General features: G+C 40.6%; 2 protein-coding genes across 3 annotated transcripts in view; both read left to right on the top strand.

The window, feature by feature from the left end:
* Positions 1-21,154, top strand: part of PSMB2 (proteasome 20S subunit beta 2) — a 195,437-nt gene that overhangs the window by 36,493 nt on the left and 137,790 nt on the right. The window lies entirely within an intron of this gene.
* The window catches only part of CLSPN (claspin), a 31,408-nt gene continuing 18,283 nt past the window's right edge, over positions 8,030-21,154 (top strand). For both annotated transcript variants that reach the window (XM_075996543.1, XM_012765241.2), the window contains exons 1-8: positions 8,030-8,168; positions 11,108-11,216; positions 12,079-12,527; positions 13,215-13,376; positions 14,053-14,130; positions 14,445-14,517; positions 15,461-15,569; positions 16,072-16,649. In XM_075996543.1, coding sequence (XP_075852658.1) covers positions 8,157-8,168; positions 11,108-11,216; positions 12,079-12,527; positions 13,215-13,376; positions 14,053-14,130; positions 14,445-14,517; positions 15,461-15,569; positions 16,072-16,649 — 1,570 coding nt within the window. In that variant the 5' untranslated portion in view covers positions 8,030-8,156. The remainder of the gene's footprint in view (positions 8,169-11,107; positions 11,217-12,078; positions 12,528-13,214; positions 13,377-14,052; positions 14,131-14,444; positions 14,518-15,460; positions 15,570-16,071; positions 16,650-21,154) is intronic.

The following is a 21,154-nucleotide window of genomic DNA, read 5'->3' as shown; positions in this document are numbered from 1 at the left end:
GCCGGGCACGGTGGCTCACGCCTGTAATCCTAGCACTCTGGGAGGCTGAGGTGGGCAGATTGCTCGAGGTCAGGAATTCGAAACCAGCCTGAGCAAGAGCAAGACCCCATCTCTACTATAAATAGAAAGAAATTAATTGGCTAACTAATATATATAGAAAAAATTAGCCAGGCATGGTGGCGCATGCCTGTAGTCCCAGCTACTTGGGAGACTGAGGCAGCAGGATTGCTTGAGCCCAGGAGATTGAGGTTGCTGTGAGCTAGGCTGATGCCACGGCACTCACTCTAGCTTGGGCAACAAAGCAAGACTGTCTCAAAAAAAAAAAAAAAAGAAAGAAAGAAATATATGCATAAGGAATATATTAAGTCCCTAAAGTGATGGCAGTGATGAAAAGAAGTCTCTAAATTATATGGAGAAAATATTTGGAAACCTTGGGCTGAGAGCATGTGGAGGAAATGAGTAAGGGTGATCTGGGCTACAAATTTTAACTTATATAAATAGTGTACACATCCTGGTGTTTCTGAATCTGCCAAAGTTGGTGCTAATAATAATTCAAAACATTTTTATGATGTTTTTTATAACCCAGTACTATTCTAAGTGCTTATATATTGACTTATAAAATAAATAATTATATAATTATTACTATAATTATAACTATATAATCTTCAACAACCTTATAACATAGGTACTACTATAATTACCAATTTACTGCTAAAGAAACCAAAACACAGGCTGGGCACAGTGGCTCACGCCTGTAATCCTAGCTCTCTGGGAGGCCGAGGCGGGCGGATTGCTCGAGGTCAGGAGTTCGAAACCAGCCTGAGCAAGAGCAAGACCCCATCTCTACTATAAATAGAAAGAAAATTGGCCAACTAATATATATAGAAAAAATTGGCCGGGCATCGTGGCGCATGCCTGTAGTCCCAGCTACTTGGGAGGCTGAGGCAGGAGGATCGCTTGAGCCCAGGAGTTTGAGGTTGCTGTGAGCTAGGCTGATGCCACGGCACTCACTCTAGCCTGGGCAACAAAGTGAGACTCTGTCTCAAAAAAAAAAAAAAAAAAAGAAACCAAAACACAAAGTAGTTAAATACAAGCCTAAGGTGAAGGGCTCTAACTCCAGAGCCTGTATGTTTAACCTCTAAGCTATGCTGCTTCTTTTCTTAGGGCTAGATTTCCTTTGATTCAGCAGATGAAAATTTTAGGATACCAAGTCTCAGAAACCAATAAAAGGCCTTTTATACACTGCTTATTTTCTGTATTTAACAGCTAAATCATATCTTGATAGTACCCTCACTGATTTTAGCCTTCTGTTTAAAGATAAGATTCTTCAACCATCTGAATAGTTCTGAACCCCAGGAGTGATATTGATCCTCTGTAGTTGGAGTCAGTGATGGAGTGGATGGCTGCAACTTTACAGCAGTCTCCGAGAACTTGAGCACTTGAACACCTGGTCTGGGCTGCAGTACCAATAAGAAGGAAGGGTCATTCTCATTGTCATTATTTTCTCATGGGCAGAGTTTGTGGATCCATAGTGAAATTCAATTACAATTTACTTTTTTCTTATTTGGGATATGAAGCAAAAGTCCTTTCTTAACCTATATATGGATGTATCCATTAAAAAAAAAAAAGATGAGCAAGGTCACTGCAGGCCTTAACCAAGGGTACTGAAGCCACCTTGAAAAGCTGGGGAAAGGTGGAGAGAGAGATCCTGAGGCACAGAAAACCAGGGGTGGAACTAAATCTCAGGTGACCCCCAAATCTAACAGCTGTGAAGTAGAAAGAGACCTTCCATGGTTCAGAAATTTGGCAATCTGTTTTAAAGCTTAAAGAGTTTACTAGACTATTGCTGGTGCTCAGAGACCAAGCCCTGCTAAAGGGAGTCCTGATCTACCCTCAAGACATTTCACAGCCTGGCTGGGTAAGGTAGCTCACGCCTGTAATCTCAGCACATTGGCAGGTCAAAGTGGGAGGATCCCTTGAGGCCAGGAGTTCAAGACCAGCCTGGGCAATGTAATGAGATTCTGTCTCTATAAAAAATTTAAAAATTAGCCGATGCTGGCACACACCATAGTCCTAGCTACTCAGGAGGCTGAGGCAAAAGGATTTCCTAAGCTGAGGAGTTCGAGGTTACAGTGGGCTATGACTGGGCCATTGCACTCTAGCCTGGGTGACAGAGTGAGACCCTGTCCCTAAAAATTAAAAAAAAAATCGAAGCCAATGATGAACTGAATCTAACTAAAGCTGCAATAAAGCTCAGATCCAGCTCAGCTATAGGTCACAATGACTAATAACCCCCCAGTAGTGATTTTTTTTTTTTTTTAGTTTTTCTTTTCCCTTTGGTCCCAGCAGCAGGTTGGGGGATGCCCTTTTCTACTTTTGTTGGTTTCTACAGTTCTTTTACATGAAATGTCTGAATTTATAAAAAATTATGAGACACACAAAGAACAACAACAAAAGGCCCATGTCAAGAGAGGAAACAGTACTTGAAGCAGATGAAGTGATAGCTCAGATTTTAAATTATCAGACAAGGACTTTGAAATAGCCCTGATAAATATGTAAAGGTTCTAGTGAAAAAGGTGGATAAAATGCATGAACAGATGGGGAATTTCAGCAAAGAGGTAGAAACTAAAAAAAAAAGAACCAAATGGAAGTGCTAGAAATGAAAATAAGAAATGAAGAATGTTTTTCAATGGGCTTAGCAGACTGAACACAGCAGAGGGCCAATCAATATGCTTGAAGACAGGTCAGTATAAATTATCCAAACTAAAGTACAAAGAGAAAAAAGAGTGAAAATATGGAACACAGTGTCCAAGAACTGAGACAATATTAAACATTCTAACATATGTGTAATTGGAGTCCCAGATGGAGAGGGGAGAGAAAAATCAGCAAAAGAAGTATTTAAGGAGATAATGACTGAGATTTTTCTAAAATAGATGAAAGAGTGCGCAGATTTAAGAAGCTTAGCAAATCATAAGCAGGATAAATACATGTAAAACCACACCTAGACATATCATAGTCAAACTAATATAAAAATAACATTTTAAAAGTAGCTAGAGGAAAAAGGACACATTACATACAGCAGAGAAATAATACAAAGAATGCATGACTTATCAGAAATGGAGACCAGGAGACAATGAATGACACCTTTAAAGGGCTAGAAGAAAAAAACCCAAAATATCCCTTTAAAAATGAAGACAAAATAACATTTGCAGGGAGACAAAAGCTAAGAGAATTTGTTTCAGGTGGAGTTGCATTATACGAAATGCTAAAAGAAGTTCTAGAAACTGATGGGAAATGATACCAGATGAAAGTCCAGATCTGAGATGGGTGGGGTGGCTCATGCTTGTAATTCTGAAACTTTGGGAGGCTGAGGCAGGAGGATCGCTTGAGGCCAGGAGTTCAAGACCAGCCTGGGCAACATAGTGAGACCCTGTCTCTACATAAAGTAGAAAAGTTAGCCAGTCATGGTGGTGCCTGCAGTTTGAACTACTTGGCAGGCTGACACAGGAGGCTTGTTTAAGCCCAGGTGTTTGCAGTTGCGGTGAGCTATGATGACAACACTGCACTCTAGCCCAGAAGACAGACTGAGACACTGTCTCAATAAATTAAAAAAATAAAATTAGCTGGCCATGGCGTAGTGTACACCTGTAGTCCCAGCTACTTGGGAGGCTGAGGCAGGAGGATGACTGGAGCCCAGGAGTTCAAGGTTACAGTGAGCTATAATCATGCCACTGCATTCTAGCCTGGGTGACAGAGTGTGACCCTGTCTCTGGGGGAAAAAAATCTTACAATTATTCCTGTCTCCATGCCTTACCCATTCCATTTTCCTTGCCTAAAATACCCTCTCTTTTCCTCTTTGCCTATTTAAATGTTTCTTTTCTTTTCTTTTTTTTTTTTTTGAGACAGAGTCTCACTCTGTTGCCCAGGCTAGAGTGCGGTGGCATCAGCCTAGCTCCCACCAACTTCAAACTCCTGGGCTCAAGCAATCCTCCTGCCTCAGCCTCCCGAGTAGCTGGGACTACAGGTATACACCACCATGCCCAGCTAATTTTTTCTATATATTTTTAGTTGACCAATTAATTTCTATTTTTAGTAGAGAGGAGGTCTCGCTCTTGCTCAGGATGGTTTGGAACTGCTGACCTTGAGCGATCCTCCTGCCTCAGCCTCCCAGAGTGCTAGGATTACAGGTGTGAGCCACTGTGCTCAGCCTAAATGTTTCTTACTGACATTTAGCAACCTTGACCTCACCTACAAATTGCCAATAGAGTCTTGGTCATGTTCATGATAAATCCTCTGGTTGAATACCACTGGTAAAACAATCCTTCGGGCTTATAGTGGGTACAATATTGTTTTATCTGTCCAGTACCACCTGCTATCATAGAATGTGTTCATTCCCTACCCCAACTATATTGTGTTTGAAGGAGTTACTATATTCCTATAAGACTCTAGGTACAGTTGATTTATCTGGATGTCTGAAGTGGGTCAGGCATTAGCCAACCCATAACCAGATGCTGAAATTTAATAGAAGGTAGGAATGGACCAGATAGATTTTCTTTGTCCTTCTGTGGTAAAATTCCTTTCCCCCAAACGTACATAAATAAATAGAGTCTCCCTAGACTGGTGGAGATATATGTAACTGAAGTATGATTGCTCAAATCCTGGGGATGCTAATGTCTAAATAAACACTACTTGTCCCCCCCCCCCCAAACCATTAAGTTTCTTTAGGGAAGGGTCTGATCATGAAAACACTTGGGATTTTACAAAAACTGAAGCTAAAAGCCTGAGGAGGAAAAAAATTGAATATAGCAGGGCAGAGATATTTCTCTTACACATTTTTCCTGGGTAGGTATCTAGAAAGGAAAGGGGAATCAAAGGAAAACATATATGGAATATAAGAAGCTGCTGAGTTAAGGTTTTGGCTGTTGTGAAGATAGCCATTTGGAAATGGAATGGAGAGACAGGCCTGGGCTTGGGACCACCTCTTTAGTCACCAGAAAAGCTAAGTGAAAGAGCTACCATTTGGACAATGGGTGGACAGGGGTGAGCTAGGAAGGGGAAATCTTTTATTCTACACATTAACTTTTGCCAAGCTAAAGTGAGTCTGTATTTGGAATTAGTGGCCTATATTCTCAGTTTTGGTGAATGGCATTACAATCCATCACTCACCAGTCCAGAAATGTGGGAGTCACTTGAGTCACATCAACTCCACTGTCTCTTGCATCTCAAGGTTAATCATTTAACAAGCCCTGTCACTCTTGTTTCTTTTTTCCAATCCATTCCCTCCTCTCCATTGTTAGTACCATTGACCTAGTTTAGGTTCCCATAATCTCCCACTTAAACAACTGGTCTTCTTGCCTCCAATCTAATCCCCTTCCAATCCATGCTTCATATGCTGCTAAAATAATCTTTCTCAAGCATGTATCTATCTGACCATATCACTTTCCTTCTTAAAAGCATTCCTATTACCTAGATGCCTAGTTTGTACAGTCTAAAAGCTAAACACTAAGCATAGCATTCTAGACCTTTTGTTCCCTGTTTAATCCCCATTACCTAACCTGTTCATAACTTGTTTTGCCTTCATTCTGGCCCCTCCCTTCTTCCCCCTCGCCATGCTGACCTACTTTCAGTTCCACAAACATAACATGCTTTATAAGCCCCTGCACATATCTGGAATGCTTTCTTCTCCCCATGCCAGCCTGGAGAGCTCCAATTCATCTTTGAAACACAGTTCAGGAGTCATCTCCCTCTGACTTAGGTGAAGTCAGATGTCCCTCCCTCAGGACACGCTTCCATATTGCACACACTTGCTTGCCTGTCTCTAACTGGTGGCGGGAAGCTCTCTGAAAACAAGACTGTATTTTATGTCTTCATATTCACTGTGTCTAGTAGAGGCCTAAAATAGGTGTTCAACGTTTGTTGAATGAGCAGATAAATATTTTACAGGTATTTTAGGTTTGACCAAAGTCAAGGTAAAGGAGCTTCTGCACACAGAATAGCTGATGGTGTGTGTGTGTGTGTGTGTGTGTGTGTGTGTGTGTGTGCTGTTATATCTTGGGAAAAGGCCCTGACACTTTTTTGCTTTTGTTTTTTAGGTCTTAGTATTTTAACCATTCATTCAACAATTATTTAGTAAGCACCCTCTATGTTTCAGGTCCGTGCCCTTTTTAAAGGTCAGGGGCTACTGCATTAAGCAAGAAAAACGGCTCGGGCCTTCAAGCAGGGCTAAGAGAAGCTTTAGAACTGTATGGAATTATAGTATGAAATTATTTTTGAAATTAGATGCTGGGAGATGCAGCTATTTTACCCCACCAAAGGAATGTTTAAATAACTCTTGAACAATCCCAAAATGACTCCCCACCCCCAAATGGTTTTAAGATAGAGTGGCTACAGGCAATGGGTGGAAAGACGTGACCAAGACCTGCCACATGGTGGCAGTGCTTCTCCAGGGACGAAGTTAGTGGCGCAAGACGTGAGAACGTCAAGTAGTTCTCAAACTTTACTCCAGAGTAACAGTAGTACTCAAAATGTAACATGGTAGCCTTTCTCACTTTGCAGCTAAAGAAGTGAAAGACATAATTTTAGTCAATTATCTCCCTCCAAAATTTCTTAAGCCTTTTGTTTATCTGCCAAGGAGCAAATGTAAATAGAACACTTTGGAATTGGCTGAGCATCTTAAATTCCATGGCTTACTTTTCAAGGATTTATAATCTCAGAATTGCTTTTTAATATTGACTTTTTGTGATGTAATGATAGATCCGACTAGTGAAAATGTTTCTTAATTTCTATGACCAGATTAAGAGCGTCAACACCACAAAGTGTTTCCTATTTAGTAATGTGCTTCTCGGTGTCCTGCCAATTAAACCCTATTTGAGGATTATGATCTGACCCAATATTTCTAGTTACAAATAAGGAAAACAAGGCTCTGAGAAACTAAATGATTGACCTAAATTCACAAAGACATCTATGGAACCGGTTCAGGCTAATCCCTACAAAATAAACATTCCAGAGGTTTCCCTTGTTGCCATCTATCAATTTCATAAACAGGGCTTGTAGGATGACTAAACTTGAGGAATAAGAGACAGAGGAGTCAAGGTGATTCCCACGTTTCTGGATTGGGGAGTGATGGATTATGGTGCCATTCACCAAAATTGAGGATACAGTTTGCTAATACCCAAAACAGATTCACTTTAGCTTGGCACAATTCCATATATAAAAGGTTTCCTGAAGATGGGAGGAATGAGAAGTTTTTTAGTGGGTATAGAGTTTCTGTTTTGCAAGATGAAAAGAGTTCTGAAGATTGGTTGTATAACAATGTGAAGGTACTAAGCACTTTTGAACTGTATACTTGTAAATGTTTAAGGTGGTAAATTTGATGTTATGTATATTTTACCACAATAAAAAAAAATGAATAAAAGATTTCTCTTTTCACCAGGTACGGTGGCTCAGGCCTGTAATCCTAGGACTTTGGGAGGCCAAGGCAGGAGGGTCACTTGAGGCCAGGAGTTTGAGACCAGCCTGGGCAACATAGCGAGCGAGACACCATCTTTACCAAAAATTAAAGAAAAATAGCTGGTCGTGGTGGCATGCGCTTGTAGTCCCAGCTACTCTGGAGGCTGGGACAGGAGGAGCGCTTGAGTCCTTGAGTTCAGGTTGCAGTGAGCTGTGATGGCGCCACTGCCCTCCAGCCTGGGCGACAGAGCAAGATCCTGTCTCAACGAAAATTAAAAAAAAAAAATTCAGGTCACTCCCAGATGCCGGGGAATCTTCTTCCAGCTCACTTCCCTCCTGGAGGGCTCAATCCTCAAGTTGCACTTAATGCCATCCTTCGATCTATGGCAAAGGTTAAAGGTCAAAGACTACCACTGGCAAGTTAGTAGCACCCAGGGCTCAGCTGACAGGAGGCACTGCGACCCGCCAACCTACCGCAGATTACACGCAAAGGGCGGCCAGAGGCGCTTTGCGATTGGTGGACCGTTTGGGGGCGGGGCATCACTGGGAAGGCCCCTCCGGATTGGTGCAAACCGGCGAGGTGGGGCCGCCACTCCGACTGGGCGCGAAAGCTCGAACGGCGCTGACGGGCTGTAGACGGCGGGAGCCGGGGCGGAGAGAACCGGTGACTGCCTCGTCCGGAGCGGAGCGCTGGGGAGGCAGGAGTCATGATGGGCGAGGTGGGTTCTGAGTTGGGCTGATGCACCTGCGTCTCACCCGGGTTGCGGAGGCCGGGCGCCGAGGGGCGAGGCGGGGCTGGGGCAGCGCCCGAGCGCCGGGGCTGTGGGCACCACGCTCCCGGCGTTCACCGCGCCGGCCCCGGCGGCCTAGCGACGCAGCCGGGTTGGGCTCCGACCTCGCGTCGGGTCCCGCCGCCGGGCTTCCCGCGCTCCGGCCCGAGTGGCGGTGGTGCTCCGGGTCTCCGGGCGCGCGCTGCCGGCCGCCAGGCCCCTCCTCGGCCTGCCCCTGCCGCCCGCCTTCCCCTTTGGCGCGTTTCCTGCCGCGGAAGCTCCTCCTCTTAGGGCGCCGGGAAAGAGGGGAGGCCCGGGTCGAACCGGGCACGGATGCGGGGAGGGATTGTCTGTAAATAGATGGCGGGGGGTGTTGGGGAGTTCGAAAGTGGGCCTGGAAGAGGCCATCGAGGTCATTACGCGCTGGCCCTTTTTGTGTTTTGTGACTGGGCCCCGAGTGGGGCAGTAGCAGTCCGGACTCCCAGCTGGTGGCTGGCAGCTAGCTGGCGAAATTAGGCATGGAAAACTCGTCTGTTTCCAGGCCTGTGCCCTTTCCGGGGCCAGGATAGGGCAAAAACACTCTCACCTTGGGAACAAAATTAAGGGTCCCACCCCAGAAATCTAGTGACCAAATCGAAATCATATTTTAATACAATATTTTAAAAAACCAAAATTCAAATTCTCTGTTTTGATGTTAGGCAAAATAACAAACGTTTAGGTAAAGACAAAATCTGATCCTGCACTTGCATGACTCTGCCTCACTCACCTCACCCTAATCCCAGCCCCTGGTTCCAATAAAACTTTATTTCATAAAGCAGGCTGACCTCATGAACCATTGTTTGTTGATTTGATTTTTTTTAAAAAAAATTGCATAAAGAAATTTATCTTGATTACTGAGTTTTCTGAGATCTCGCTCCACCTTGTTCCTTGCCCTTCCCTTTGACATTGCTGGCACTGCTACAGATTGCCTAGAATAGAATTGTGATTAAGAGCATGGCCATGTATTGAGCTGTGTGGTTACCTAAACTGGATTTCTACATCCGCAAACAGAACTAAGTCTTACTGCTTTGGATTGTTGGGAGGATTATCAGTATATAAGTGATAATTCTGAGTGGTTCCTTAAGATATGCTATCTTTGATTATTTTAATAATTGTAGCATGCATTGCAATAATTCAGTAGTTTTTTGAGAAACCACTTGGGTGAGGCCTTGTGCCTTGTTATATTACAGATGTTAATATTTTCCCCTTATTAATAAATTGATGCAGAGACCTGAGAACACTAAGGAGGTAGGAGACATCTAGGGTTAGCTTGGCCACAGACTGATCAAGTAACCTAACACACCCTCTCCTTCAGTTTTTACTTACAACTTTTTAAAACCTCTTATTTAGAAATTTTCAAACTATACAAACATAGAAAGGCTAGTATAATGAACCTATCACCTAACTTCAACTACAGGTTGAGTATCCCTTATCTGAAATGCTTGGAACCAGAGTGGATTTTGGGTTTTGGAGGATTTTGGAATATTTGCATATATATAAAATGAGATCTCTTGGGGATGGGACCCCAAATCTAAACATAAAATTCAATTTTATTTCATATACACCTAATACACATAGCCTGAAGTAATTTTATACAATATTTTAAATAATTTTGTGCATGGAACCAAGTTTTGACTATGACCCAGCACAGGAGGTCAGGTGTGGAATTTTCCACTAGTGGCATCACATTGGCACTCAAAAGTTTCAGATTTGGAAGCATTTGAGATTTTCACATTAGAGATGCTCAACCTGTATTTTCAAATTGTGGCCAGTCTTATTCATTTATACCACTATTCACTTTTCCTCTCATTGGATTAGTTGGAAGAAAATCCCAGATATATTATATCATCCACAAATATTTCAATGTGCATTTCTAAAAGACAAAGGCTTTCTAAAAAAGATAACCACAATATTGCCACACCTAAAACATATCTACTCAGTGTTCAGATTTCTTTGACTAGTACATATATTTTAAAATTTTATTTCTGTATTTTTATATGCCACTTTAGCCTAATTATTTTTTATATGTTTTCAGTTTTTGTTTGACTCAGCATCCAAAGTCTGCATATTGCAATTTTTGATATATATATATCTTTTGTATTAACTTTCTTTAATCTATAGATCCCTCTCCCTCATTTTTCCATGCAGTTTATTAAAGAAACCAACCAATTTGATCTGTGGAGTTTCCCACATCTAGATTGCATCCCTATGGTATTATTCAACATGTTTCCCTGTTCCTCTATTTCCTGTAAATGGGTTGTTAGGTCTAGAGGCTTGATCAGATTCAGATTTGATTGTTCTAACAAGAATACTTTGGTGGTATTGGATACATGTATTAGGCTGCACATAATGTCTGGTTGTTTTTCTTTTGGTGATGTTAGCAGTCATTAATTGTAATTGCCTAGGTCTGTTACTAATTGAGGGTTGCTAAAATTGTGATAATTTCATTCTATCAGTTCTTCATTGATTAAGTAAGATATTTCCCTAAAGAAAAACTTCCCCTCAATCATTTTGCTATATTGAGGAACAGTTCACACAGAAAAAGCACAATAAATGCTTGATTCTTTTCATTTTTTTAACCATTACTCAAAGAGTTGGTTTTATTAGCATCCTTTAAAAATGAACACTGAATTTTTAATTTTTGTCCAGTAATTCTAAATGTCATCCCTTCAAAGACCATTGTATTGGTTCTTTCCTTTTTTTTTTTTTTTTTTTTTCTTTTGTCTAACCTATTCTGTGCTATGGTTCTTTCCTTAGTTCACGTTGATGATCCCATGATGATTTGTGTGTCATGTTTCTGGAGCCTTCTGTCATGGCTGGTTGATGCAAAGTATATTCTTATTTTCTAGGTTCATTTAGAAATCAATGTTCCAGCAGTCATTTCACAAGAAGAAGCAGACAGTCCTTCAGATAGTGGACAGGGCAGCTGTGAAACAACTGGGCCCTTAAGTGAAGGAGGTCTGTAAAATTCAGTGCTTTTATTTTTAGGAACAGGATGTGGGAGCCCACATTGTATAATAAATGGATTGGATTAATTTTATTTTCTTGATTTATTAAATTATTAATGCTCTAAGCTTATTGTTTATTACAAAAACAGTGCTTGTACCTATCCATCTCTATTATGTTGTTGGACTGTATAAAATGTCTAATAGTTACCACATTGCTTGGTTAGATGCATTTATGCTATAATAAAAGTATTTTTAACACCTGCCTGAACAATGAGAACAACTTTACACATTGTAAATACATATAATTACACTTCCCAGTAAGAGACAGGATAAATGTTTTTGAAATGTACTTTTAGATTTGCTTTGTGACAATCAGTTGTTAATAGTAGTTACATAATTTCACAAGGTAATTTCATAAGGTAATTTTACATAATTTCACTTATACAATTGAATATATATTTTTTTGAGACAGAGTCTCACTTTGTTGCCCAGGCTACAGTGAGTGCCATGGTGTTAGCCTATCTCACAGCAACCTCAAACTCCTGGGCTCAAGTAATCCTCCTGCCTCAGCCTCCCGAGTAGCTGGGACTACAGGCATGCACCACCATGCCCAGCTATTTTTTCTATATATATTAGTTGGCCAATTAGTTTTCTTTCTATTTACAGTAGAGACAGGGTCTCGCTCTTGCTCAGGCTGGTTTCTAACTCCTGACCTCGAGCAATCCACTCACTTCGGCCTCCCAAAGTGCTAGGATTACAGGTGTGAGCCACCGTGCCTGGCCACAATTGAATATATTTTTGAGGAGTAGTGGGACTGGGAGGAAGATCAAATGATTGCATATATTTTTTTTAAAAAGTTGTGTTTTCCCCAGATTCAGATGAAGAGATATTTGTGAGTAAGAAATTGAAAAACAGGAAGGCACTACAAGACAGTGATTTTGAAACAGATGACATACATGCCTCTCCGGAGAAAACTACCTATGACAGTGCTGAGGAAGAAAATAAAGAGAACTTTTACGCTGGGAAAAAAGCAAAAATTAAAAGGATTTACAAAACTCTGGCAGACAGCGATGAAAGTGACATAGAGAAGTCTTTGTATCAGGAAAATCTTGAAACCCAAGTGACACCTTGCTTAGAGCTGAGTCTGCAGTCTGAAAATTGTCTGGACTTTACCATTGACAGAAACAGTTCCAAAAAACCCATTTGTGCTAAAGAAGGAACTGGAGGAAGAGCAAAAGTAAAATCAAAGAGAAGAGTTGAGAAAGAGGAGAGAAAAATGGAAAAAATTAGGCAGCTAAAAAAGAAGGAAACAAAACACGAGGTACATTTTAAAGAATAATTTGCTATTGCTCAGGTAGATTAACATTTTAGAAAAAGTTGCTTTCAGCACTCTAGGTTGTTTCTGCAGTCAGAATATCACTTTGAATTGACTATTTTGCATTGAGAGTAATGGGGTATGTTAGATTTCAGTTTCTTGAGCAAAAAATAAAAATAAAAAAGAGTAATGGGTTATGTGATTTAAAACCTACAGGTCTTATTCTCTATTTTGAATATGCAGAGAACATTTCCAAATAAATGGGTTTCTGATTTTCTTTGTGAGCACATGGAGTAATTCTTTTGTTGCTTCAGATCTGATGAAAATTAACTTTGAAAGGAGGATTTTTTTATGCATCCATCAGTTAGAAGTCTTGTTTGTTAACTGGAAAAACCATTCTCAAATTTTATAAACTACTTGCTTAATAAGTATTTACTTGACTTTTCCAAAAAAATATACTGTTTTTTAAGTTAATTGTGGACAGTTGCATAAAATCACAGCTTGGACTTCCAAGGATAACTAAGAGTTAGAGAATGTGAGACTGTTCTAGATGCCAGTAAGAATGTTCTAGATGCCATATACTTGTTAATGAAACATGGGCTTTTTCTGGCCTGATTCAAATTGCCATATGATATTCTGAAATGTTGGGCTTTAAAATGATTAGATTGTGCCTTTTATTTATGCATTATACAGGAAGATGACATGGAACAGCCATTTAATGACAGTGGCTGTCTTCTTGTGGATAAAGACCTTTTTGAAACTGGGTTGGAGGAGGAAAATAACTCTTCATTGGAAGATGAAGAGTCATTAGAATCAATAAGGGCAGCTGTGAAAAACAAAATAAAAAAGCACAAGGCAAGTAAAGCATGATTGCAATAAGAGCTAACCAACTGCTTCTAACCTTTGCTTTATTTTTTGATTTCCTGTTGCAACCTTAATTTTTTTTAACTGAAGAAAAACGTGTCAATTGATTTTAAGTTTTTCAGCTGTTAATTTTGGAAACTTGCAGTTCAAGTGATAGACATGCTAACTTCTTTGGAAACTAGTACTTTGTTATTGCCCTTTTAGGAATGTTGAGACAAAAAGTAAGGTACTTTATGGTGTGGTAAGAAGCAGATAAATAATGAAACAGACGTAAATTTTACAATCCTGTGGCCTTTGAGAAATGAATCTGATAGGGTTTCAGGAAAGGTATCAAAGAGGCATCAGTCAAAACATTGTCCTGAGTGTTTGGAAGCATAATTGTTCTTCGTAAGATTTTCTTTAGCTCCCTGGGAATCATTGTCCCTCTTTAGGAAGCATATAAGCAGAGGTATAGGAAATGAGGGTCCAAGCTCCATTTGAGATATTGAATTTGTTTTGTAAGCATAATAGGATGCTGTGTGTTTAAAATTTTCTATTTAACAAGTATTGATTTATTATTAATGTAGCATGATATGGTGTTGAAGTACAAAAGTAGTCTTCAGCTGAGAAACATCCTCTAATTTCAATTTAATTTTTGTCCTAATGATCAATTTGTAATCTCTTTTAGAAAAAGGAACTGTCTTTGGAGAGTGGGGTCTGTTCATTTGAAGAAGAAAGTGAGTTATCAAAAGGCACCGCAAGGAAGGTGAGGTGGAGCCCTATATAATAGTCACATTGATCCCTTTCCACAGGAGATCATGGGTTTCTCAGGAATAAATACTTTGCTCTGTCTATCATATTTTCCTGGTACCCAACATATTCCTTTGTATACATGGTAGGAACACAAATATGGATTGGACTGAGCTAATTCTCTGAGACTTGCAAATGAGTGCCTTGAGTTTGTGCTGTATTGAGTTTATTATTCCCTCTCCTCTTTTCTTGGAGAGAACTCTTGAGGGATGAATATCTATCTTTCTGAATAATACCATTAATGTAGTCTCACTTTTTGTTTTCTTTAAGGAAAGAAAAGCAGCCAAATTAAGTAAGGAAGCATTAAAAAAACTACATAGTGAGACTCAGCGCCTTATTCGAGGTAATGCAAATTTAACATTCCCAGTGTGAACTCAGATTATAATATGAAGTTTAGCATTGATCTGGGTGAATGGCCATTGTTCTAAAGCCCTTGGAATATTAGTATAAACTGAAGAAATTTTTCATTGCACTCCACTGTAGTGGAGTTAAAAAGGAAGTTTTTAATGATTGTCTGTGAACTGATTGTATCAGGATTCCTTTGGGTGGTGTTCAGATACAGTAGTCCCTGTCCACACTATCTGAGGTTTCAGTAACCCAGGGTCAACCACAGTCCAAGAATATTAAATTGAAAATTCCAGAAATAAACAATTGATAAGTTTTATATTACACGTCATCCTGAGTAGTGTGATGAAATCTGGAGACATCCTGCCCAGGATATGTATCATCCCTTTGTCCAGTGTATCATGCTCTATATACTACCTGCCCGTTAGTCAATTAGTAGCCCTCTCAGTTATCAGATTGAAAAACATAGTATACATAGGGTTCAGTATTATTCATGGTTTCAGGCATCCACTGCATGTCTTAGAATGTATCCTCCACAGATAACCGGGGGACTGATAAATATATTATAAATTTTTAGGCCCCACAGAGATTCTGATTCGTTAGGTTGTTTTGTTTTTAAGAGACAAGGTCTTGCTTTGTCACCTAGGTTGGAGTGCAGTGGCATGATCATAACTCACCGCAATCAATAAATTTGAAATGGGATCCAAGAATCCCATTTCTATTTCTAAAATACTTCCTGGATAATTTTGATTTCACAACTAGGTTTAAAAGCCACTGATCTTTGAGGAGTTCTTTTGTACTTTGCTCCTGCGTTTTTAAAAGGCAGGATTGGTTTTTGTTTTCTTGTGATGGCTTCGGTTATGCTGTTTGGTTAACTGAATATGCAGTGACATTGCAGAATACACAATATATATATTTGCTTGTTTTGTTCCATTTTATAGAGTCTGCACTGAATCTTCCATATCATATGCCTGAGAATAAAACCATTCATGATTTCTTCAAACGTAAACCCCGGCCCATTTGCCAGGGAAATGCCATGGCGCTACTGAAGTAAGAACCCTTTTTTCAATGATTATAATTTTTATGAACATTCAGTTTTGTACCAAACATCTGGAGTAAAAGTGATTTAACTGGCCGGGCGTGGTGGCTCACGCCTGTAATCCTGGCACTCTGGGAGGCCGAGGTGGGTGGATTGCTCAAGGTCAGGAGTTCGAAACCAGCCTGAGCTAGAGAGAGACCTCGCCTCTACTAAAAATAGAAAGAAATTAATTGGCCAACTAAAAATATATAGAAAAAATTAGCCGGGCATGGTGGCACATGCCTGTAGTCCCAGCTACTCAGGAGGCTGAGGCAGAAGGATTGCTTGAGCCCAGGAGTTTGAGGTTGCTGTGAGCTAGGCTGAAGCCATGGCACTCTAGCTTGGGCAAGAGAGTGAGACTCTGTCTCAGAAGAAAAGAAAAAGAGTGATTTAACTGATTTATTATGTGCTAAGTGATGAGAATGTTTCACATTTAGGATAATTTTTAACTCCAGGTCATTTTCTCTTCTCCAGGTCATCTAAGTATCAGTCAAGCCATCACAAAGAAATCATAGACACTGCAAGTACAACTGAAATGAACAGTGCCAATGGCAAAGGTTCTGAGCAGACAACAGGTGCAGAAAATGAAGTGGAAATTAACGCACTCCCTGGGGTTTCAAAGAAACCTCAGAACATTACTGGATCAGATGAGTCTTGCAATAAGGATTTGGTGAGAAGTGAAGAGCTAGAAATTCAGGTGAAAGAGACTCAGAGTGATGCTAGAACTTCACCTGGTGACAGCTCAGTATGGCAACAGGAATCCTGCTTCCTGGGGAACGAGTGCAGTGAGGAGTATCAGGCTGGAGGGCTTGTGACATCTGAACCTCATACCCCGGAGGGTGAAGAAGGCCTGGAAAAAATAGAAGAAAGAGATGAGAAAGTGGAAGAGCCCAGGCAGCAAACTAAGTCATCAGCAGTTGTGCCCCTTGAAAAACCAAGAAGGTTTACTCTGGATAGACTTAAGCAACTGGGAGTAGATGTTTCCATTAAACCTCGGCTGGGTGCTGATGAAGACTCCTTTGTGATACTTGAAGAACCTGAAACAAACAGAGGTAACCCTTTAAGTTGTGGGGTGATTTATCCTGGAAGCTTTTGATTATTTGCCACTGTGGAGGACAGGGAACACAGGAGAAACCAATAACCACACACGATCTTCTACAGATGCACCAGATATGGGCAGATTCCCATTTAGATAAACTTGTCAGGGTATCAGTGATCTAAGGCTTGTTTAAAATGGAAGCCTGTTGATAGTTAATATATAAAAGGAGTACATTGCTATTGTGTTATAGTACTTAGGAATTTATCTCTGCTATTCCAACCTGAAATTCTAAGTTTTTCTATGCTCCTGTGTCAAATCTTTTTTTTGGGGGGGACAGAGTCTTGCTCTGTCTTGAGGCTGGAGTACAGTAGTGTGATTATAGCTCACTGTAACCTCAAACTCCTGGGCTCCAGCAATCCTCCTGGCTCAGCCTTCCAGTACCTGGGACTACAGGTGCACCCTATCATACCCGGCTAATTTTTGTTTGTTTGTTTGTTTTGGTAGAGATAGGTCTCACCTTGGTGCCCAGGCTGGTCTCCAACTCCTGGCCTCAAGCGATCCTCCTGCCTTGGCCTCCCAAAGTGCTGGGATTATAGGCATGAGTAAAAGAAAACAGCTAAAGAAAAACCTTTTGGCTTGCTTACATTGTCTGCAAAACTGAATTTCATTTTTTTTTTCACTCATTCAACTTAAAGTGTCTACTGCATGTAAGATGCAGTGGGACATACCAAGATAAATCTGACATTTATGCCACACTTAAACGCTCACACTCTAGTAGGGGAGATAAGTATGCAGATAACAGTAATACAAGGGAGAAATTGGTAATTGACATCTTTGATAATGAACATACCATTGATAATTGAAAAAAATTAAATAACATGAAGAAAAGGGACAAGTATTCTTTTCTGAAAACACATTTAGAATAAAGTGCTGTGGGGGTTCAGAGCAGGGAGAAGTTTCTTCCAATGGGTGGTTAAAGGAAGGCTTGAAGAGCAGATGGATGTACTTACTTGTTCACTACCTTCCCTTTGCACTGAGTTAGGATCTCCTGTCTTGTTCCCTACTCTATGCCTAGTGCTTCCTCAGTGGATGACACATTTGAGGCATTTGTATTTATTGAGTGAATGAATGATCCTTCAACACTGAATTTAAGTATTACCATATTAAATAAACTTCCTGACTCTTAGGTAGAGTTGGGTGCTCCCTCCTCTGCCTTGAGGCAGTATGGCATTGGTGGTTAAGAGCTTAGACTGTAGCAAGACCAGGATTTGAATTTGGGGCGACACTACTAATTGTTTAAACTTGGGTATGCTTATTTGACCTCTTCATGCATCTTTAAAAAAAAAAGCCTTCTGTGGTAGCGCACATCTGTAGTCCCAGCTACTTGGGAGGCTGAGGTGTGGGGATCGTTTGAGGCCAGCCTGCATAACATAGTGAAACCCTGTCTCTTTAAAAAAACAAACAAACAAACAAACTTTGAAACAAGCACTATATGGCTCATGAACTATAGTGAAGATTTGTTAAAATAATGTATACAAATGGATAGCATAAAGAGGCACTCAAATAGTGGTTGCTGCTTCTGTTATTAGTGCAATTGTTCACATCAAAACTCTCCTTTATTAAACAGCTTATTGTTGGCAGGTGCTATGTTGGAGGCTGATCTGGTGTGTAAAATATGTTTAGTGAATCTGTTGATTGAATGGATTGACTTTATGGGGGCGGAGGACATTTTTGGAAGGACAGAAAGAGCTCTGCATGGAGCATATTGGGAACATATGAAAGTCAGTTTGACCAGGGCTGGAAGTGAGGATGGAGGGTCATGTAATAGAACTACTATCTCCATTGGCAAAGAAGCATGAGAATGAGATGTTGCCCAAAACACTGAGGGAAAGTTGTGTTATGTAGGACTAAAAGTTGTCTAAATAGTCCTGGACTGAGAGGAAAAGGAAGAAACATTTTGAGTACCCACTATATTAGACACTAGTAGATTCTTTATTAGTTATCTTTCTTAATTCTCATAGCCCCAGATATTTTTGCAAATAAGATACTGAGGTTCAAAGAGGAGTTATTTTTCCAACATATTTGGCTATAAAGGGACCTAGCACAGTGCGTGGCACATGGTGGGCACTTATTTATTTATTTATTTTTAACTCAGAACATGTTTTTTTTTTTTTTTTTTTTTTGAGACAGAGTCTCGCTTTGTTGCCCAGGCTAGAGTGAGTGCCATGGCGTCAGCCTAGCTCACAGCAACCTCAAACTCCTGGGCTCAAGCAATCCTCCTGCCTCAGCCTCCCGAGTAGCTGGGACTACAGGCACATGCCACCATGCCCGGCTAATTTTATATATATATATATTAGTTGGCCAATTAATTTCTTTCTATTTTTATAGTAGAGACAGGGTCTCGCTCAGGCTGGTTTTAAACTCCTGACCTTGAGCAATCCGCCGGCCTCGGCCTCCCAGAGTGCTAGGATTACAAGTGTGAGCCACCACGCCTGGCCAGAACATGTTTTTCTTTAGAAATAATTGACGTAGGCCAGGTGTAGTGGCTCACACCTGTAATCCTATCACTTTGGGAGGCTGAGGTGGGAAGATTGAGACCAGAAGTGTGAGACATCCTAGTGAGACCTCATCTCTACAACAAATAAAAAAGAAAAAATTTAGCTGGGTGTTGTGGCACATGCCTGTAGTCCCTGCTACTTGGGAGGCTGAGGCAGGAGGATTGCTTAAGCCCAAAAGTTTGGGGCTACAGTGAGCTATGATTGTGCTACTACACTCCAGCTTGGGTGACAAGACAAGACCCTATCTCAAAAAACAAAACAAAAAAGGACTTAAAAGTTGCTTCCAGACCAACCTATTCCATGATATACTTGAAGTGAGAATCAATCAACATTCATTCATTCATGTAAGACAGTCCTTGCTCTCAAGGAAATTAAAGTGTAGTAGGACTGATAGGCAAACAGACTGTTAACAATAGTGTGTGCTAAGTGCTGTGATTAAGGTATGCACTTATGGAGGGTGCATTTAGAATTAGAGAAAGGATAACTTGGACTGGGGAGTCAGGGGAGCTTAATAGGAGATACAAGGCAGAGAGGTGAGTGAGGCCTTTCTTGGTTGAGGTGACAGACCTGCAGATGACACAGAGATGGGTGTTCTGGCTGGCCAAAGTAAAGACTGCAAAGGGATTGGTGAGCAGAGCCCAGATTATTCACGGCTTTTATGCTATGCTGAGAGTTTGGACTTTAGCCTTTTGTTAGCAGAGGACCACTGAAGCTGATTTTTTCTATATGTATTAGTTGGCCAATTAATTTCTTTCTATTTATAGTAGAGATGGGGTCTTGCTCTTGCTCAGGCTGGTTTCAAACTCCTGACCTCAAGCAATCTGCCCACCTCGGCCTCCCAGAGTGCTAGGATTACAGGTGTGAGCCACCGCGCCCAGCCACTGAAGGGTTTTTAGCGAGTGAAATGACCCAATCAGATATTCATTTTAGGAAGTTCAATCTGGTGACTGGTGTGGTGGATGCATTGGAAGGGATTAAGAGTAAAAGGAGTGGGAACAGCTCAGCTTCTTTACCTCATGTGGAGTAAGGTTTCTATGAGAAAATGCATGTAGATTTAAACTTTATGGCGTTAGAAATGTATTACTCCTATTGCTTGCAATACCAGGGAATAACCTCTGCCCCTAATTCCTCTACTTTCCCCACTAAGAGCAATGGGAATGAGCTCCAAGCTACTGGTAGAGACTGGAAGTGAGGCAGAGACTTTTTGCTTAGAGAGGAGATGAGAGGTGCTAGGAAAAGACTGATGGAGGGAGAAGAACAGGGATTTTAGGATGAAGAGGGTGATGATTGTGTCATGTAATAAAGGGTAGAGAAAGTGGATGCTCTACTTGGTTGGGGGATGAAGAGCTTTGAGGACGCTAGCTTTCTCCAGTTATTAATGAAGGCATCTCCTGCCTCACTATTATTTTAGGTCCGGAGTAATCTTCCTACTCAACCATTTCTTTTATTCTATTGGCACCAATAATGACCTGGCTATTTATGTCTAGAGAAAGGATACCTTACTTGGACTGGGGTATCAGGGAAGCTTCTAAAAGGAACTGAGTCTAGGAAGCTTAGTAGGAGATACCAAGGTAGAGAGGTGAGCGTTTGCTTTCAACATTACTGAAGGACTACAAAATAGGAGGTAGACATACAGCTTCTCTCTCTGCTCTTTTGTTTGTGATGTAAACATACCATCCTTTGGAGTTAGTTTTTGCTGTTAATAATGTTAGTGACTCAGGATAAAAATATTTCCTTCCAGTTTTTCTTTTTTTCTAGTAAGACCCTCTAGGGGAAGAAAAACATCTAGATGCTAGTCACAAAACTACTGAAGTATGATTGTGTGCATTTTAGAAAATTAACCAAACTTGAAGTATCTTGGACATTTTATCATGGAAGAGAAAGCCATGTGAAAATACCATGTCCCTCAACTCCAAAGGCATTTTCTCCTTTTCCTATCCTTATCCTTTTTATAACTGCC

This window comes from Microcebus murinus, chromosome 2, assembly GCF_040939455.1.
Source record: "Microcebus murinus isolate Inina chromosome 2, M.murinus_Inina_mat1.0, whole genome shotgun sequence".
NCBI classification, from domain to species: Eukaryota; Metazoa; Chordata; class Mammalia; order Primates; family Cheirogaleidae; genus Microcebus; species Microcebus murinus.
The sequence above is the reverse complement of the archived record's forward strand: the minus strand, read 5'-3'. Positions and strand labels throughout refer to the sequence as shown.